This window comes from Epithele typhae, assembly GCF_022376455.1.
Source record: "Epithele typhae strain CBS 203.58 chromosome Unknown BXZ73scaffold_15, whole genome shotgun sequence".
NCBI classification, from domain to species: Eukaryota; Fungi; Basidiomycota; class Agaricomycetes; order Polyporales; family Epitheliaceae; genus Epithele; species Epithele typhae.
The window spans coordinates 271324-287217 of record NW_025954206.1 but is presented as its reverse complement, the minus strand read 5'-3'; the positions used below and the strand labels follow the sequence as shown (position 1 = coordinate 287217).

At 63.5% G+C, this 15894-nt stretch overlaps 2 protein-coding genes across 2 annotated transcripts; both read left to right on the top strand.

Annotated features, from left to right (window-relative positions):
* Nucleotides 1-7245: 7245 nt before the first annotated feature.
* On the top strand, nt 7246-12155 carry BXZ73DRAFT_76475 (fungal-specific transcription factor domain-containing protein; the record flags this gene model as incomplete). Its single annotated transcript, XM_048022433.1, has 15 exons — nt 7246-7398; nt 7557-7583; nt 7873-8413; nt 8554-8708; nt 8885-9033; nt 9084-9557; nt 9625-9822; nt 9879-10567; nt 10633-10858; nt 10912-10938; nt 10991-11094; nt 11148-11240; nt 11299-11701; nt 11758-12059; nt 12130-12155. The coding sequence occupies 15 exons, from the start codon at nt 7246-7248 to the stop codon at nt 12153-12155; spliced, it is 3567 nt and encodes a 1188-aa protein (XP_047879284.1).
* A 3139-nt stretch (nt 12156-15294) lies between these two features.
* BXZ73DRAFT_76474 (uncharacterized protein) lies at nt 15295-15894 on the top strand (the record flags this gene model as incomplete). The annotated part of the gene is made up of 1 exon (XM_048022432.1): nt 15295-15894. The coding sequence occupies one exon, from the start codon at nt 15295-15297 to the stop codon at nt 15892-15894; it is 600 nt and encodes a 199-aa protein (XP_047879283.1).

The window sequence follows — 15894 nt, the reverse complement described above, 5'->3', positions numbered from 1 at the left end:
GCCGACCTTCACTGGCATCACCCCACCCTCTGTCTCTCAGAGTGAGTCCGAGCTCTTTCATGTTCGCAGTTTTCATCGGCTTGCAATCGATGCTCCGGCGTGCACCGGCTGCTGCGCGTTGGAGTCGAGGGGCGCAACTCCCAGAATGGCCCGGGGGCGATCGTGGATAGACCTGAGTCTGGACGCAAGGCGTTCAGGTGGCCAACAGCGACTCGATTGTTCTGTGCGTCACGGCTGATTGACTCCGAGAATGCTCAGCTCTACGACAGTCCACAACCCCAATGACCGAACGCAGCGACATTCCCAACCCCAAGCCGATCAAATACGCGTGGTAGCGGCCATGCGAGTTTTGGGGATACCACCCGTCTCTGTTCTGGTGGAGTGCGACTTCAAGGCACAACCTCTCCCCCAGTGAGTCGGAGACGTTCAAACCTACCCTCCATCCTCTATCTTGGGTCACTAATGCCCCGACCAAGCTCCACTACTGTGCTGGGTGGGTCTCATCGATGTCTCCTTTATCCCGTTTTACCCACTGGTGCTACAACCAGGTAGCTAACGCCGCGAGCCACCGACCACATGCACAGCTCGCTCGATGCTCGACACAATCATGCCGCTCGCGAAGTGGTGAGCCAAAGATCCGTTCAAGGGGCACGGAAGACGCCGAGCTATCTGCAAACCCTGAAAGCCGCCGATCGACTCTTCCCATGGCCATCTCTTCTCTCGCTTGGATCTTAGTCGTCAGCGATGACCGACAGGACCCCGCAACTACCGTTACTCCTATTCACGACTGTCACTCCTCGGTCGATCATCAAAGATTCGCCAAACTCTATGTAAGCTACGCTCAACGCCAGCAACTCTGTTGGGGGCCTCTCCGTCGACCGAATCCCGCACTATGAAAAGAGGAACGGCGCGGCTGCATTTACCAAACTTCTTTTACGTGCACCCACGTCCTCATCAGCGGCCATTATCTGCTGTCCCGTCCACAAATCGACAGTCGTGACTCTCCGACCCAGCTTGCGGCTGTGTTTTCGCGCTCGTCCCGGGCATCCGAGTCGCCGGTTGAGAACTCCACCTGCCCCTTTCAAAAATAACCTCATATCACCCCGCACTACGCATCTCCCGCTTGGCGTCAGCCGTAACACGTTCACGCCGTAACACGTTCACGGTTCAGCACTATCGCTCGGGACCAGTTGCAGGCTCGTCCCGCTTCTCCGCCGAGGCTACCCACCGACGGCTTCCTGTGGACAATGCGCTAGCCCCACCATCGACCTGTCAAACCTAGCATCCGCTCAGCCCGACCTCCGGGGCGACGCAGCACGCTGCACAGGGGGTCCCTGCAGTGTGCGGCGAGCGTACGCCGACCACACGCCCACCGCGCCTGCGACGCTTCCCGAAGCCCCAGCAGCATGTGCAGCAGAGTGCGTCAGCAGCGACGCGATGCGCGGCAGGCGGCGGGCTCGGCGGGCGGCACCCATCGTTCCCTGGCCCTGTCACTCTCTGCGGCGACCCCGGTCCCCCAACGCCCCCTGGAGCCGCGCATGCCGTAACGCGGTCCTAGCCACCTCACGGGCGCCCGATGCACGCTACGGCGGGGACCTGTCCGGAGGCTCCCCGACATCGCCGCCGACAGTCCTCGGGCTCGAGTCGCCTTGCTAGCAGTGCGGTGACGCAGGGCGAGAGTGACACTCGGGCATCCCGTGTTCCTCGGACTGTCGTTCGAGGCTCGACAGTCGTCGAGAGCGATCATGGCTGGGCCCGGGGAGAACACAGCTCCGACCCGCGAACGCCTCTCTCTCCCCCCACGGGCTGCAGAACGCGGGGTTAAGAGCGGTTAGAGCGAGCGGGCAGGCGATCCCAGCCTCGAAGCCAGCGGCGGTCGCTCGGCCTCTGATCAAATTCACCACCCTCTTCCAGTGCGAATCACGACCAGGAGCCGGCGAGGGGTGTCTGGAAGAACGGGCGCGTGTCTGATCTCGGCGCCCGCCCGCCTCAGTGCTTACGATCGCGCAAGTCGCTTTCGTACGTAGTACGTCCTCCGCAGCCCACACACGCAGTCGTGCTCCGGGCCATGACCGCGACGCGCGACGCAGCGGATCCAGAGGTCACACGCGTCGGAGCACAACGTGCCAACGCAGGGAACGGAGGTCCCGACAGTTCCCGACATCCGACGACCGCCACCAGGCCCGGTGTGGCGCTCGCTGGGGCGGGCACGTCCCGGACGGCGGATAGTCGCCGACAGCGTTCACCCTCGAGCACGGATGGAGTCCTACGGAGTGCCGCCGCACGGATGTGTTAGGGTCGGATAGGTCGGGGGAGATGTCGGTCCGTATCTCCATGGCCAGCGAATTTCGAACGTCCGGGTACTGATTATCCGATATGCAGTGCCGCGGTCGCAGAATCGATGTCGGTTCTGACTTCTGAGTTCTCGTCGAGCACGGGCAAGAACACGAAGTCGTAGCCTCGTGTCCGACGAGCATCTCTATCCGCAACCGTACTTATCGGCTGCGTCGCATCCGTATCTCGCTTGGGATACAACCCCACAAATTGAACCGATCATTGGCCCACGAGATGCTGGGATGCTTCCAGGGCCGACATGATTCATCCCCGTGGAGGCGAATTTGACGCCCCTAACGCAGGACGCGAAGGGAGCCCATCGATGATCCCGATCACGACCACAACCGGGTGCTAGCCTCAAGTTCCATGCCCATATCCGGCGCGCGGCCAACCACCGCCGTTGCCAGACTCTGGAGAGTCTGGTCGGCGGTCGCCCCACCCGCCCTTCCTGACAACGTCTACACCCGCGCACCCCGCAATGGCAACACCGCAGGCCATGGCGAGGAGGGCGACCTCGTGGCCCGTGGACCGGTGAGCCCTGGGCCCTTGGCCGCGTTTCAAATTTCAACCCTGCGCGCCCACTGTAGGCAAGAATGGGGCACACCGGAAGGGGTCTGGTCGTCCCAATCTTCCTATGGGAGGCGTGCCGGCGGTAAGGAGTCTTTCTCCGCTGGGGAGGGCCCGTCGACGGAGCACGATTGCGAGTCGCACAAATGGATGCATTTCTGCGACTCCACTCCTATGTCCGTATCCCCCCGACCCTCTGGCGATGTCGACACGTTCGGGTATGTTAACGTTCGGGTTAGCCGCCGGCGTAGTTCTCCAGCGCCCACAGACAAACGAATTGGTAGTTTGAACGACAGCATCCCCTGGGCTCGACCTCGTGGTGTACGTCACGACGGCCTCATCCCGACATGGGTCCGTCTGGAGTCTGGGTGACACAACGTTAGCAACCCTTGCGCGCGCCTAGCTCGGACTCTTACTCGGTTAGGGGTAGCGGCCGCCGTGACTGCATGATGCGTCAGCACGGATTATCGCAGTGTGCGTCAGCGAGACGTGCCTGTGACTTTGACAAGGTGTAGCGGATCATAGGACCAGGTCTATAGTACAAGGGACGGGCTTCCAGGCCAGCGCTATTCACTAGGATGGCGAGGACATAGCACAAAGGTTTGAAGTTGAAAGCCCGCGGCTTCTGGGGTTCTATTTCCAGCCTCGAGACAGTGGAAAACACCCCCATCGCCGCCGACTTTTCAGGAGCCCACGTCCCTGCCCTGAGCGCCAGCCCCACCCGCGCCAAGCGCCCCACTTGTCTCGCGCGCCCCCACGTTCAAATCCTGGACGCACCCTCCGAACTCAATCCGGTTCGAACCCAATCCAAAGGCCTCCCCGCGCTGCGCGCAGTGCGCACCGCCGTCCGTAGCACGCAGCAGCCTGCCCGCGGTGGACGAGGCAACGTCGGTCGCATCGCAACCGCTGCAGCGTCCAAGCCCCGGCGCGTAAACCACCGGCGCCGGTTTGGACGTGCCGTCCGAACCGCGTGCCCGCCTCGTCAGCACGTCAGCTCCCGAAGCCCGTCCCTCGCCCGCTCGCGTTCTCGTCAAGTCTCCCTCGGATCCCCCTTCCGCACGTCACGGCGTCGCTGCACCGCCTTTGCACCCTGCTTGTGGGCTCGCGTGGCGAAGTCGCTCCTCGGGGCCTCGCATTCTCTGCTCGAAGCCAGCTTCGCAAGTCCCGGACGAATGTATCAAGCGGGGTGGACTTTGACGGTCTGCTGGCGGGGGCGCCTGCGAGGATTCTCTGCACCGCTCCTCGCCGTCTGCGAGTCGCCGACGCCGGATCCCCTGGGCATTGCGGTTGCGGCTTGGCCGTGCTCTTCTCGGGCGCGCCTGAGGCCCCAGGGCCTGCCGCTGTTCGGACGACTTGAGAGGCAATGCCGTACGACCTGCGCGAACCTGCGTGCGCCGCGCGTTGGTTTCGACGTGCGGCCGCCGACCGCCGACCGAGCTGAAGTTTGAAGATGGGCCTTCTCCCGCTCTGCACCCTCGCCGTCGCGATGGAACGTGGAGCACGACTCGTGCCAGAAGCAGGCCAGAGAGCAGCCGCGATGATGGGCTGCCGGCGCACAGCAGTCGACGGTCGGCGGTCCTAAGCTCGAGCGTCAGCCGGAACCTTGGGGCGCCTGTCGTCTGGCTGCGGGGGCGCACGATCGGATCTGCGTCGGCGCTCAATCGAATCAAACTCAGACTGAGTTCGTCTCAAATCACACGTGGCGATCGACTCCGAATCTCAATTATCGCCCGCTCGGCAACGGCCCTGGGCCTGGCCCTCCTCCGAGTGCTGTCCACCCCCTCCGCCGCCGTCGTCTGCGGCGACTGCGGAGTCTGTGCTGCGAAGACGAGTAGATGGCTCCGTTTAAGTTCATAGAAAGAAAGATTCATAAGCCGTCTGCTCTAATACAAATTGAAGGGGCTCGATCGGAGACGCCTCCCTGAGCATATAGACGTGTCAGCAACGTGTCAGAACGGGTGAGTGGAGGACAGGGAAGACGGAAAGCGTGGAATCGTGTGGGAATGGACTAAGACGCGCACTGGCGTCTTGTTTCGCACATGTTCGACGGGGCCGCTGCGAGTCATCCTTCCGACACTCTCGTCCTCCCTATGGTCCCAAAAGAAGCAGCATCAGGACCCTCAAAGACAAACTTTGATAGTCTTTCCCACATCCAGAAGATCCGTTTTCTTTCGGTTTCGCTCAGTCTCGGGTCCGCAACTGCGGGAGGATAAATGCGAGTCCGGTGCCACTCATTCCATGGTCTCTCGACGACCTTCCAGAAATCCGCGAAAAGACGCCATTCAATGCACGGCGAGCATACGTCTTCGCTCAACCGCCCTCTCCCGAGCGGCGCAAGGCGTACTTAAGTCGCCCTGTTTTCGACACGCTTCCTCGCCGCCATCGCCCCGTCCGGGCTCGGGATGCCGCCGCGTGTAAGTCCCCGTTTCTCAATGTGTCCCCGTTGTATGGCCGCGCTGGACAGTCTTCAGAACCACCAAAAACAGCCGGAGGATCGTCCGCCGGGGCGACACCTTCAAACGCAATCGTGTTGGGGTAGCAAATCAATTGCGAACGACGACGAGATTTAAATACGACTCCGCATCAGCTCGTGCGGGTTTCTAATTTTGCTGAGACACAGATGGTGCGCGCGGACCGCGATGTGCATGCCATGCGTGTGGCCCGCGTCCCCATATCTCCAATCACGCGCTCGTCGCGTTCGCCTCGCGCGCCGCGCCCGCCCCGTGACTCGCGGGCTTCCCAGTTGGCGGTGGCCTTCTGAGACGACGGCCTGGAGTCGCGCGTGCTCCCTCACCGAGTTCATCAAAGGCTAGGGCTTCCTTTACGTTGTGGGCTGTGCGACTGTGAGCAGCAGGAGGTCTGTTGCGGAAGGCCGTGACGTCAACCGCCTTGGCGGGATCCATGTGTAGGTTGCGCGGCCGGGCACGCGGGCACCATGTCCCCTGTGGGTGGTCCATGTCTTTATAAGGGAAGCACGGAGGCGGGGACGACCGGCGCGTGCGAGCGCCGCGAGTCTGGGATGATTGACTGAATTAATGTGACTGGATGTGGGCGGAGAGCGTAGCACTGAAAAGATGAGACTAGACCGCTACGCACTCAGGGCCGTCGATCTTGTCTCGTCCGGCCGCCCCGTGGCCAATCGTCGAGATGCCCTTTTCGAGCGGCGGGCGGGCGCGAGCGCACCACCGCGGCCCAGCCTGGCTAGCCTCGCCGCCCGCGCAGCAGGGGGCGCGGGCGCCCGGAGGGCTGGGACGGTGCGTCGTAGCGTCGTGCTAAGCGAAGGTGGCACGAGGGCGGGTGCGGCCCGCACGGCGTACTTGCTTGCAGCCGTCAGGCGGCTCCCGAGTCCCCACCCCAGGCCCATCGCGGCGATGGGGACCCTGGCGGGCCTTCCGGGGGCAAAAGCAGCGGGTGGAATCCTGTGAAATCGAGGGTGCCTGCCTGCGCGGAGAGTGGAGGAGACGCGCGGGGGGGGCCGCCGGCGGCGGTGCCCGAGACCCGCGTCCGCAGCGCGCGAGGTCCGTGGTCTGCCAGGGATTGGGTGGAGACGGTGGAGTGTACAAAAATGGAAATACCGCCGGCAGGCCCGGGATGGGGGCGGGGGTCCGAGCGGGCGGTAAGCATTGTGCTGGACCGTGTAGACGCGATAGTGAGGACAATTGAAAGATGGGAAGAGGTGCGGTCGCCGAACGGGAGTGGAGTTTGAGAGGTGGGAGATTGCGAAGGGAACGTAAGATCGGTGTAACCCTGGGAGTTCAGGTGTGGATTGGAGGAGGAAGCAGACTTGGTAGCACTTGGCTCGAGGAGGGCTGGTCGTGCTGCTGTGCCACACATTGCGCAGTTGCAACCTGCCAGTTGCTCTCAGAGGGGTGCGGATGCGCGGACCGGCCAAGGAGTGATCGGACCCAGGGGAGAGCGCGCTGGCGACGCGGTCGGTTTGGAGGATGTCAATCGGTGACCGAAGGAATGGCTGGGAGGTCGAGCGCCCAATCGCCGCGGCAACGGCCTAATGAGGGCCGCTTCGTGGGTGAGAGGGGTTTCAAGGAGCTGTGAGCATGCGCGTGGTGCAGACGCGTGCAGCGTGATAAGTAGTATATCGCGATCTGGGGGGGATCGGGACTACGGCCGCTAGCGGCGTTGGCGTCATCGGTGGATGTGCGACAGGTCGCGGAAGGCTGCTGCGACGCAACGACGCCGGTGCTGGGTCCGGCGGAGGAGGACGGCGTGCGTCGGTGGCCAGGGATGGGGACTGCGACGGCTGTGCCGGGGGCCGGAGACGCCGGAAAGCTTAAGGGGACGCTGCGAAAGAGATGCCGTGTATGGGGAGGCACGTGACCGCCCATGATGGCGACGATGACAGGCCTCCGTGGTTGGGCGCTGGACGGGGCCCGGGCTCGCGCAGCGGGAGGAGCGGGCGACGGGGGAGCACAGCGAGGGCCGCACGAGCCGACGGGCGTGGGAGTGATCGGATCGCGATTGGGAGGGATCGGAGCCGAAGTGCGCATGGCGTGACGGTGACGCGCCCCCTGCCACTGGCGGGCGTGACAGGAGGAGGAGGAGGAGGAGTGCGGGGAGTGCCGCCCAGCCCCTTACTCCCGTCACCCGCCGGACCAGACCCCGGTCTCCGTAAAATTTCGAACATCCGCTCCTCGCAGTGCGCCATCGACATCGCACTACCGTCGGTACGTCGCCTCGATCTCTCGCCGTGGATTCAAATCTGACCGCCTGCTCGCCTCTTCCTCCCTCTTCCCCTGCCCTTCGTTCTGCCCCACCTACCCCGCCTAATTCCTGTCCCCATCCGCTCCGGGCCATGACATACTCTCCCCCGCACGGCTCCTACTCCTCCTACCCTCTCCGCTACGGCTTCCAGAACCACCAATCCTCGCAGCACCCCGCCCACTCCTCCTCCCAACACCCCCGCCACACTACCCCAAGCCTTCCTATCCGCACAACCCTCACCTCCACTCCCAGATCCCAATCAAAGTCGAAGAGTCCGCCGACCTCCCGCCCGTCTCTGCCCTCACCGGCGGCTACGACCACCGTCACGTAAAGTCTTCCTCTTCCTCTCTCCCCGTCTTCCGCTTCGGCGCCGACATCTCCTCAAGCTCGTCCCCCACCAGCCCATCCTCCTTCACATTTATGTCGCACGGCTCCTGGCCCTCCTCCTCCTCCACGTCTACCTCCTTCCCCCACCACCAGTCCGGCTACGCTGTCGCCGACCGCTATCCCATTCCTTCCTCCGCCTCTCCCGTGAACGGCCAGAACCACACCCACCCGCTCAATCTCGTGGATGACTACGAGGACGAGGCGGGCGACGACCTGGGCGACCTCCCGAGCGCAGGACTTGGTGGCATGGGCATGAGTGCGTACGGTGGCGCAGGCGGCAAGGGTCAGGAGAAGCAGATCCGGCGGCGGAGCAGCAAGGCCTGCGACCAGTGCCGGAAGAGCAAGTGCAAGTGTGAGAGGAGCAGCCCGCAGGATCCCTGCCGGAACTGCGTCATGCTGAACACCCGTGAGTTTCTTTGTTCCCCCGTCCTGCGTTCCCCGCTCCCTCTTTCCCCTTCCCTCGGGCGCCCACCGCCACTGGGCGGCACACCGATCTCCTCGCCCGTTCTTGCCGCTGGCGACCGTGCTGACCGCCCGCGTTGCCAGCTTGCACCTTTCTCGGACCGTCCCGCAAGCGTGGACCACCGAAAGGATACATCGACGCCATTGAAGCCCGTCTGCACCAAACCGAGGCCTTGATTGGCATCCTGCTGAGCAGCAAGGATAGCAGGGCACGAAGTGTGTTGGAAGACCTCTCAGAGGTGAGTCAGCATATCCTCTTCAATGCTCGGTTGGTTATCACCGGTCATGTCGGGCCGGTATTGGTCACGCCCACATTTCCCTTGATATTGTCGCGCATACAACCACCTACGTCCGCACGCGACTTTGCATGGGTCCCATTTTTGCCTCGTGACGTGCTCATGGCTCCCACCCTCAGGACCCGTTGGCGAAGGAGATCATTTCGCGCGTGGACAACTCCCCCTACGGGTACAAAGGCCGCAGTCGAGGTGCCGAGGCACCCTCAAGCAGATCGAGACCGCCGCCCGACCAGCGGGACGACGATCGAAACACGGTCCACGCGACACAGTATGTTGCGCTTTGATCATTCATTTGGCCCGTGATTGACCGCCGCGTAGTCCGTCAAACGAATGGCAAGATCAAGTAATCAAGCGTCTCAACGCTGCTGCGGCGTCAAGAAACGCGCTACTCCCTGAAGGGCAGGTCGTATCCGGTGTCGACGAGGGTGACGACGATGACGACGGCTCACCATCGGGCTCCCCGGCAGAGGCGCGCCCAGCCTCCGCGCCTCGGTCGCAGGCGTCAACAAGCGACGCGCGCCGGCAGCGTCGGCGCCTGGACGACGCCGAGCATGATGACCCGAACAGGTCACATTCCTCCGCGTCCTCACGCTCGCCGATACGTCGTACGGTGCCTGCGGAGGAGGAGAGCATGGAGGACTCTGACGAGAGCGGGGAGGACGAGATGGCGATCGCGCTCGGTCAGCTGAGTCTGAACGAAGACGAGCAGGTCCGTTTCCATGGGAAGATGAGCGGCTTGCACCTCCTCGGCGTCAAGGAGCGGCAGGACGGGCGGGGCGAGGGTGGTATATGGTGCGTGTGCTGCGCTGTCTAGACTTGGCGCGTTCCGGGGTGCTGACCGAGCCGTACGTGTCCTCAGGCGATTCCCCAAGGCGCGAGTCTGGCCCCCGTTGCCATCGACCATTCAGAGCCGCCGACGCCCGCAGTCAGACGAATTCGTTTCCCCGTTACCTGATCTGGCCAAACAGGAGCTCCTTCTCGACCTGTATTTCAAGTACGTGCACCCACTCCTGCCCATCGTGCACAAGCAGAGTTTCCTAGAGGACTTCCGGAACGGGTGAGCGCGCTTAGTTACGTACGTTTCTATGTGGCTAAAATAGTGACCTTTCACAGGAACCTTTCCACCGACTCTCCGTACTCGGGCGAATCAAGCTACTCTGACGCTGCGTCGCCACTCTCCTCTGGAGCGCCGGGATGTCGCCGCCGCGTGCCCACGCTCCTGCTCCTCACCATGTTCGCTCTTGCGGCGCGTTTCTCGGCGCAAGCTGCCGATGTGCCGCCTCCTGACGACGGGTCGATGTGGACCGCGGGTGACGCCTACATGGAGGACGCGAAGATCATCCTCGACCGCACTTACGCCGCGAGCCGCCCGTCTACATGTCAGTCGCTCCTCCTGCTCGGCTTCCGCGAGATCGGCATCGGCGCGATGGCACAGGCCTGGCTCTACATCGGCATGGCCGTGCGGATGGCGCAGGACCTAGGGCTGCATAAGAGCGCGGACCAGTGGACGAACGGTCACGGCGAGCTCTTTTCCTCGGCGGAGCTGCAGGAGCGTCGACGGATTTGGTACGGGTGCGTGATCATGGACAAGTACGTCTGCACGTACATTGGCCGGCCCGTCGCGATCTACGAGCGCGACTTCGACACGTGCCTGCCCGACATCGAGGAAGGGGAGGAGATGGAGCTCTGGGCGCCACACGTGAGCCCGCAGGTGTTGGACGGCCCCAACGACGTACTTCAGCGCGAGGTCGCGCCCGTGCCCGGACGGATCCTTTCGTGCTTCATCGAATCCGCCAAGCTCTGTGAGTCCCTTCCATGGTTTTTGCCTCTCACGGATGAGACGCTTATGTCGCGATGTGTTTTACAGCTGTCATCCTGAGCGAGATCTGCCAGTCCATCTACGCCATCAAGCCCGCCGCGAGCCGCCCCGCGGAGCTCGCACGCCTCGACAGCCAGCTGACGAAGTGGTCGCTCGAGCTCCCGGAACACCTCCGGTTTGACCCCGCGTCGCCCAGGAACCCGCCACCGCCACCGAACATCTTCACGCTCCACATGCAGTACTGGTGCACAGTGCTCCTTCTCCGTCGCCCCTTGTACGTACGCTCTCTTGTTATCCCTTCAAGCACGCGTTCTCATGCTCTCACAGCATCCGCCACATTGAGGACTCCAAGGCGTAAGTGACCTTACGAATCGACTGAGTGCGTCTCCTGATGAGTTGCCCCCAGACTATCGCCCTCCGCCACGTCTGCCAAGGAGGCCGAGGTCCGCGCCAACTCTCGCAAGCACTACGACATGTGTGTGCAAGCTGCGAACCACATCACGTCCATCGGTACGCACTTCCCCGGCGTCCCCGACACCCGTGATGCTAACACGCCTTGTTAGTCACCATCTACTGCGAGTACCGCTGCCCCAAGCGTGCACCCGTCTTCCTCTGCTACTACGTCTTCACTGCGGCCATCATGCACGTCGCGTCGCGTGAGTCTCATCTCTCCGCCCCGGTCAGACATCCCCACTCACCTGCCTGACAACGTAGTTCGCACATACCCCGACGATCCCCAGGCGTCCCGGGGGCTCGACAAGTGCATGGAAATCCTGCAGCGGATGAGCATCATCTGGCCCTCCGCATACCGTGCGCTCGAGCTACTCACCGGCGCCAAGTCGCAGCTCACGAGCACGCCCTGGCTCCGGAGCGTCGCGTCCGAGCCCCGCTTGAAGCGCCGCGCAGAGGACGATGCAGGGGACCTGGAGGGGGCTGTCACGCCCGGACCCGGACGGTCGCTCTCGCAGGAGGCCTACCGCGCACAGACGAGCTACATCGTCCCCAGCCAGCCGCAGCCGCAGCAGCAGGCGCATCCCCAACCCCATCAACAACAGCAGTCCGGCTTCTCCTCGCTCTCGATGGACCTCCAGGGCGGGTCGAACTACATGCAGGCATCGTACGACCGCTGGGGGCACCGTCGGACGCGAGCGCGCTGGGCGGCTTTGGGAGCAGCATCTCGACGTCGGTCCTCCCGCCGCAGTACTCGACGGGGCTCGTCGACGAGCGCGGGATGGGCGGCGCTCTGGACCGCGCGGGCGCGGGGGGCGACGGCCGCAACCCGCGGTACTGGAACGACTACTCTGCGCTCCCGCAGATGGAGACCACGTACGGGATGCCGGTGCTCGGGGACTCGGCGGGGCTCGTGCACGGGCACGGTCATGGGGCGCACGGGCACGGGCACCAGCCGGCGCATGGGCATCATGGGAGCGCGCAGAACCATGGGATGTATGTGTCGGACCAGTACTCGATGTTCGGTGAGTCGGCTTCGTTTTGCGTCGAGTGTTCCGGAGGGCAATGCTGACCGGGTGTTTGATCTTTTCGCAGGGTCCATGCCGCCGTCGAGCCAGTGATGAATGCTCCGGTCTTGGTCAGTCTTTCTGGGGGTCGCCGGGTGAAATCTAAATGCTTTGTATAGTCTCGTCTCCCAGTCCTCGATCGCACAACTACGCTAGTGCCTCCCTACCTACACCTTACACCCACGCCCGCGCCTGTTCGTCACTGTAATAGCTGTCGTCGCTTCATGTGCCTTCTGTTGTATCCCGTAGCTGCTGTTCTTGCTTCGCTCACCCTCGTCCGCTCCCGTCTCGCGCCTGAACACTTACCCGCCCGCCTACTCCGAACAGCCACCTTTAGTCCCACTAACCATACCCTCCGAACGCGATCTCAATGTAATCTCCGTCCCGCACGGAATCTTGCTTCCATCCCAGCGCGCCCGCGCCCGTTTCCGTTCCCTTTCGGCGCCTTCTCGGCGGGCGTCGTGTTGTGTTCGCAGTGAGCGGGTGCACTTGCTGTTTAGCGTAGGTACGTCCCCACACCTCCCTCCCCTCCCCGCTGAATGGACCCGCGCGGTCGGACCTCGATCCATCGCACTGTGTGGCCATCACCCAGGCGCACCCATGCGTCCACCGTCCACGCAGGCGACGACAGCGACAAAACCCCGCCCACCAGATCGGCGCCCCGGGCGAGTGATCTTCTGCGCGAACGTCCATCCGCGGGGCTAGCACCGGCGCCGCGTACGTACGCATCGCACTCGCGGGCGCGGCGACTGGCCACGGCGCGACCCTGCGCGGGAGTGCGGGGCCCCGATGAATCACAGCTAGTCCGCACGGACGATGTTCGATGCTCGATGTTCGATGCTCGTCGAGATGCTCGATGCCCGTCGAGATGCCCGTCGAGATGCGCGATGTCGATGGGGGATTCAATCCACCGACATATCAGCGCGCCGCGCTAGATATCAGTGCCGTGGCTGTACCGCACATCAGCCTCGGACCTCCCCCGAGCGGCCCTGGACGGTAGAGGGTGGAGGGCGCGGGGCGTGAGGCCGGGAACGGGCGGACGCGCCCCCCCGGTCATCAACGCGCGACAGCCGAGGGTGTGAGATCTTGAGAGCCCGCGGATGAATTGCTGTCGTAATAGCGTGGAAGCGGCGGGGCCGGTGCGCCGGGGCGACGTCGACCGACGACCCAGCACCAGAGGCTCGGGGCTGGGCGGGGGGCGCGCGACAGCGGCTCGTCAGGTAGGCTCGTCGCGGGCGCCGCCGCGGTTGGCGGCGCACGCGACGGGAATCCCTGTCATCGCCGTAAGTACAGCGCGGGGACGGTGGGCGCGCACACGAACCCCCAGGGCCCCACAACGCGCGCGCGCGGCACAGCCGCCGTGACAGGGATGGCGTGCCGCTGCCGGGGAAGGCGTGGCAGGGGGCCGCGCACGCTGGAAGTGCGTGAGCGGAGTGCCTGCGCGGAGCGCCGCGGGCTCCGCGTCCCGCCGGTCAGGTGGCCTGTGCGCGCGGCGCCGGGGACGCGGGGGGCCGCCGCCGCCGTCGCTGCTGCGCACGGAGGGTGGAAGTTTTGGGCGCCGACGGCGACAAGTGCAGGCAGAGACGGAGCGCGGGCGTGCAGGGCCCGACTTGCGAGCGGGGGCCGTGAGCGCTTGAGCTGTCAAGTCTTCGAGAGGCCAACAATCGTGTCTGTTCCGCGTGCGCGCGCCGAGGACTGGAAAATCTGCCAAGTGGGAAGCTCATATGCCCGCATGCGGGTGTCTTGGGCGGCACCGCACCGCAGGTCCTGTGTCACGCCGTCGGGCTGCGGGCGCAGATTGGCACGGCGTTCGCACGATGTGGAAATGAGGTTCCGAGTGCAGGCCTGGTACCGAGCGCGCGCGTCCTCGCGGTCGACGCTCTGCTCCCGGGGTGGATTCGGGAATAGGATACCTCAATCGTGACGGGTCTCCGGCCGGAGCGCTGGACGGGATCGACTTGAACGCGACTTGGGCAGCGGAGTGAGCGGCGCTAGCCCGACGGAGATGAATTGTGTGGACGGAACATCGCGCCGACGGAAAGGGTACGCGTGGATGGACCGAGTCGCATGCGGATTCTGGGGTTGCGCCCCAGTTGTGGATGTAGGGCAGGAAAAGGGGGACCAGACTTTGCAGCAGCCAGGGGGGCGCCGGAATGATATCGGAATGCGTGCAAACGAGTCCTCGTGAAGGGGCTAGCGCGGGAGGGTGATGAGATCGGCTCTTGAACGAGCCGGAGGAGGCCGGAGGCCGCGGAAACTGAGGGAAGAAAACGAAAATTTCCGTCGGAAATCAGAAGGGGACCGAGTGCCAGAAAACCAGTCCGACTCACCTAAAACAGTAAGTGGAGGCCAGGATGGTGACCTCCAAATCTTGGCGAGGATGTGACTCGTTCTTGTCGTTCTTTGCGAGGCAGCCGATGCAAATCTTGAAAGACAATCACCTGGTGGCCTGACAATCAGAATCAATGTCGCGTCCAGGAACGTGAAGGAACTGTGTCGCCACCTTCGATGGGTCAACCAAGATGATCTACGGAAGTATAGTGACTGTGCGGGATGGGAAGAGGGATATCAGCACATTCGTCAGAGCACTAAGCCTCTAGTCTCCCCGAGGCCAGTCTTCTAGACCTCTAGCATGGAGTGTGGGGCGGGATGCCAATGAGTGCCAAGCGCTGATCCCTCGGAGATGAGAAGTGTGAACACAATTTTCGTAGAAGAAACTCGAAGCCCCCGCGTACCGTCTGTCCGTCCCTGTAGGGGACTGAAGGAGTCCACATAATGATTGTACTTTGCTCATTGTGGTGGATGAGTGAAGTTGAAGCCGGCCAGCTGCGCGTTCATGACGCGGGATTAAACACGTGATGCGCTTCCATGAGCCAATTAGCGCGACCTCTTCTTTCCTCCCACCGACTTTCTCTCACCCGCCTCGTTTGACTTAGTTGGGAAGATGGTCAATATGCGACTCAAATGCGAACCAAGACCGTTCAGGAAAAGCCTCATGTCTCGGTTTTCTTCATACCTCAACACGCCTCAAGGCCACTGCACTGAAGAGGAGAAGTTGGCGAATCCGGAGTCCCAAGGACGCATCGGAGAATGACGGTGCGAAGGGTTGAGTTCAAGCTTTCTGTGGTGAGTAACTGTGCTCTTTATGTGTTGTGAGCACTTTCATGTTCCCTGACATACGGTCGCGGTCAATATGGGCAACAACTGGTACAACCTCCCGTTCCTCAGCGAGCCTGTGAGCCCGTCTGGCGCGACATGTACGTGCATCATGGACCCCTTCCCCGAGTGCCGCAGGCTGGACCCGGTCGCCCCCTCCACGCCCCCCCCCGCGCCCCCGTTCCGGTTCCGGCTCTGGATCGTCAACCACCTCACCATGCTGTGGCTCGCACCAAACACCAACACGACCATAAAGAGCGCACCGCGGGCCGAGCAGGGCTTCAAAGACATCGTGAACGCGTCCTCCACTTCGACACCTGTCACCCTGCCCCTGCGCCAAGCACCGGCACCACAGCGTGATCTGAGATCGGACCCTGCGTCCCCAGCGGGGTCGCGCGCGCCGCGCAGGCTGGGCGGTCGCGGTCTTCCAGAGCGTCGCCAACAGTGGCACGCCGCCGCCACCGCTCGGCGCGCGCGACCGCGCGACAGACCACGTCCGGCGAGGCTCCGCGGTGGTTTCCTGTCGTGCAAACAGCGGGACACGGACGCGAGTCTGGCGGAGCAGGCGTTCGAACGGGCGCGCAAGGGCGAGGGGAAGGCGTTTGGGAGACGGACGTCCCGCGCTGGTTGTGTCTGA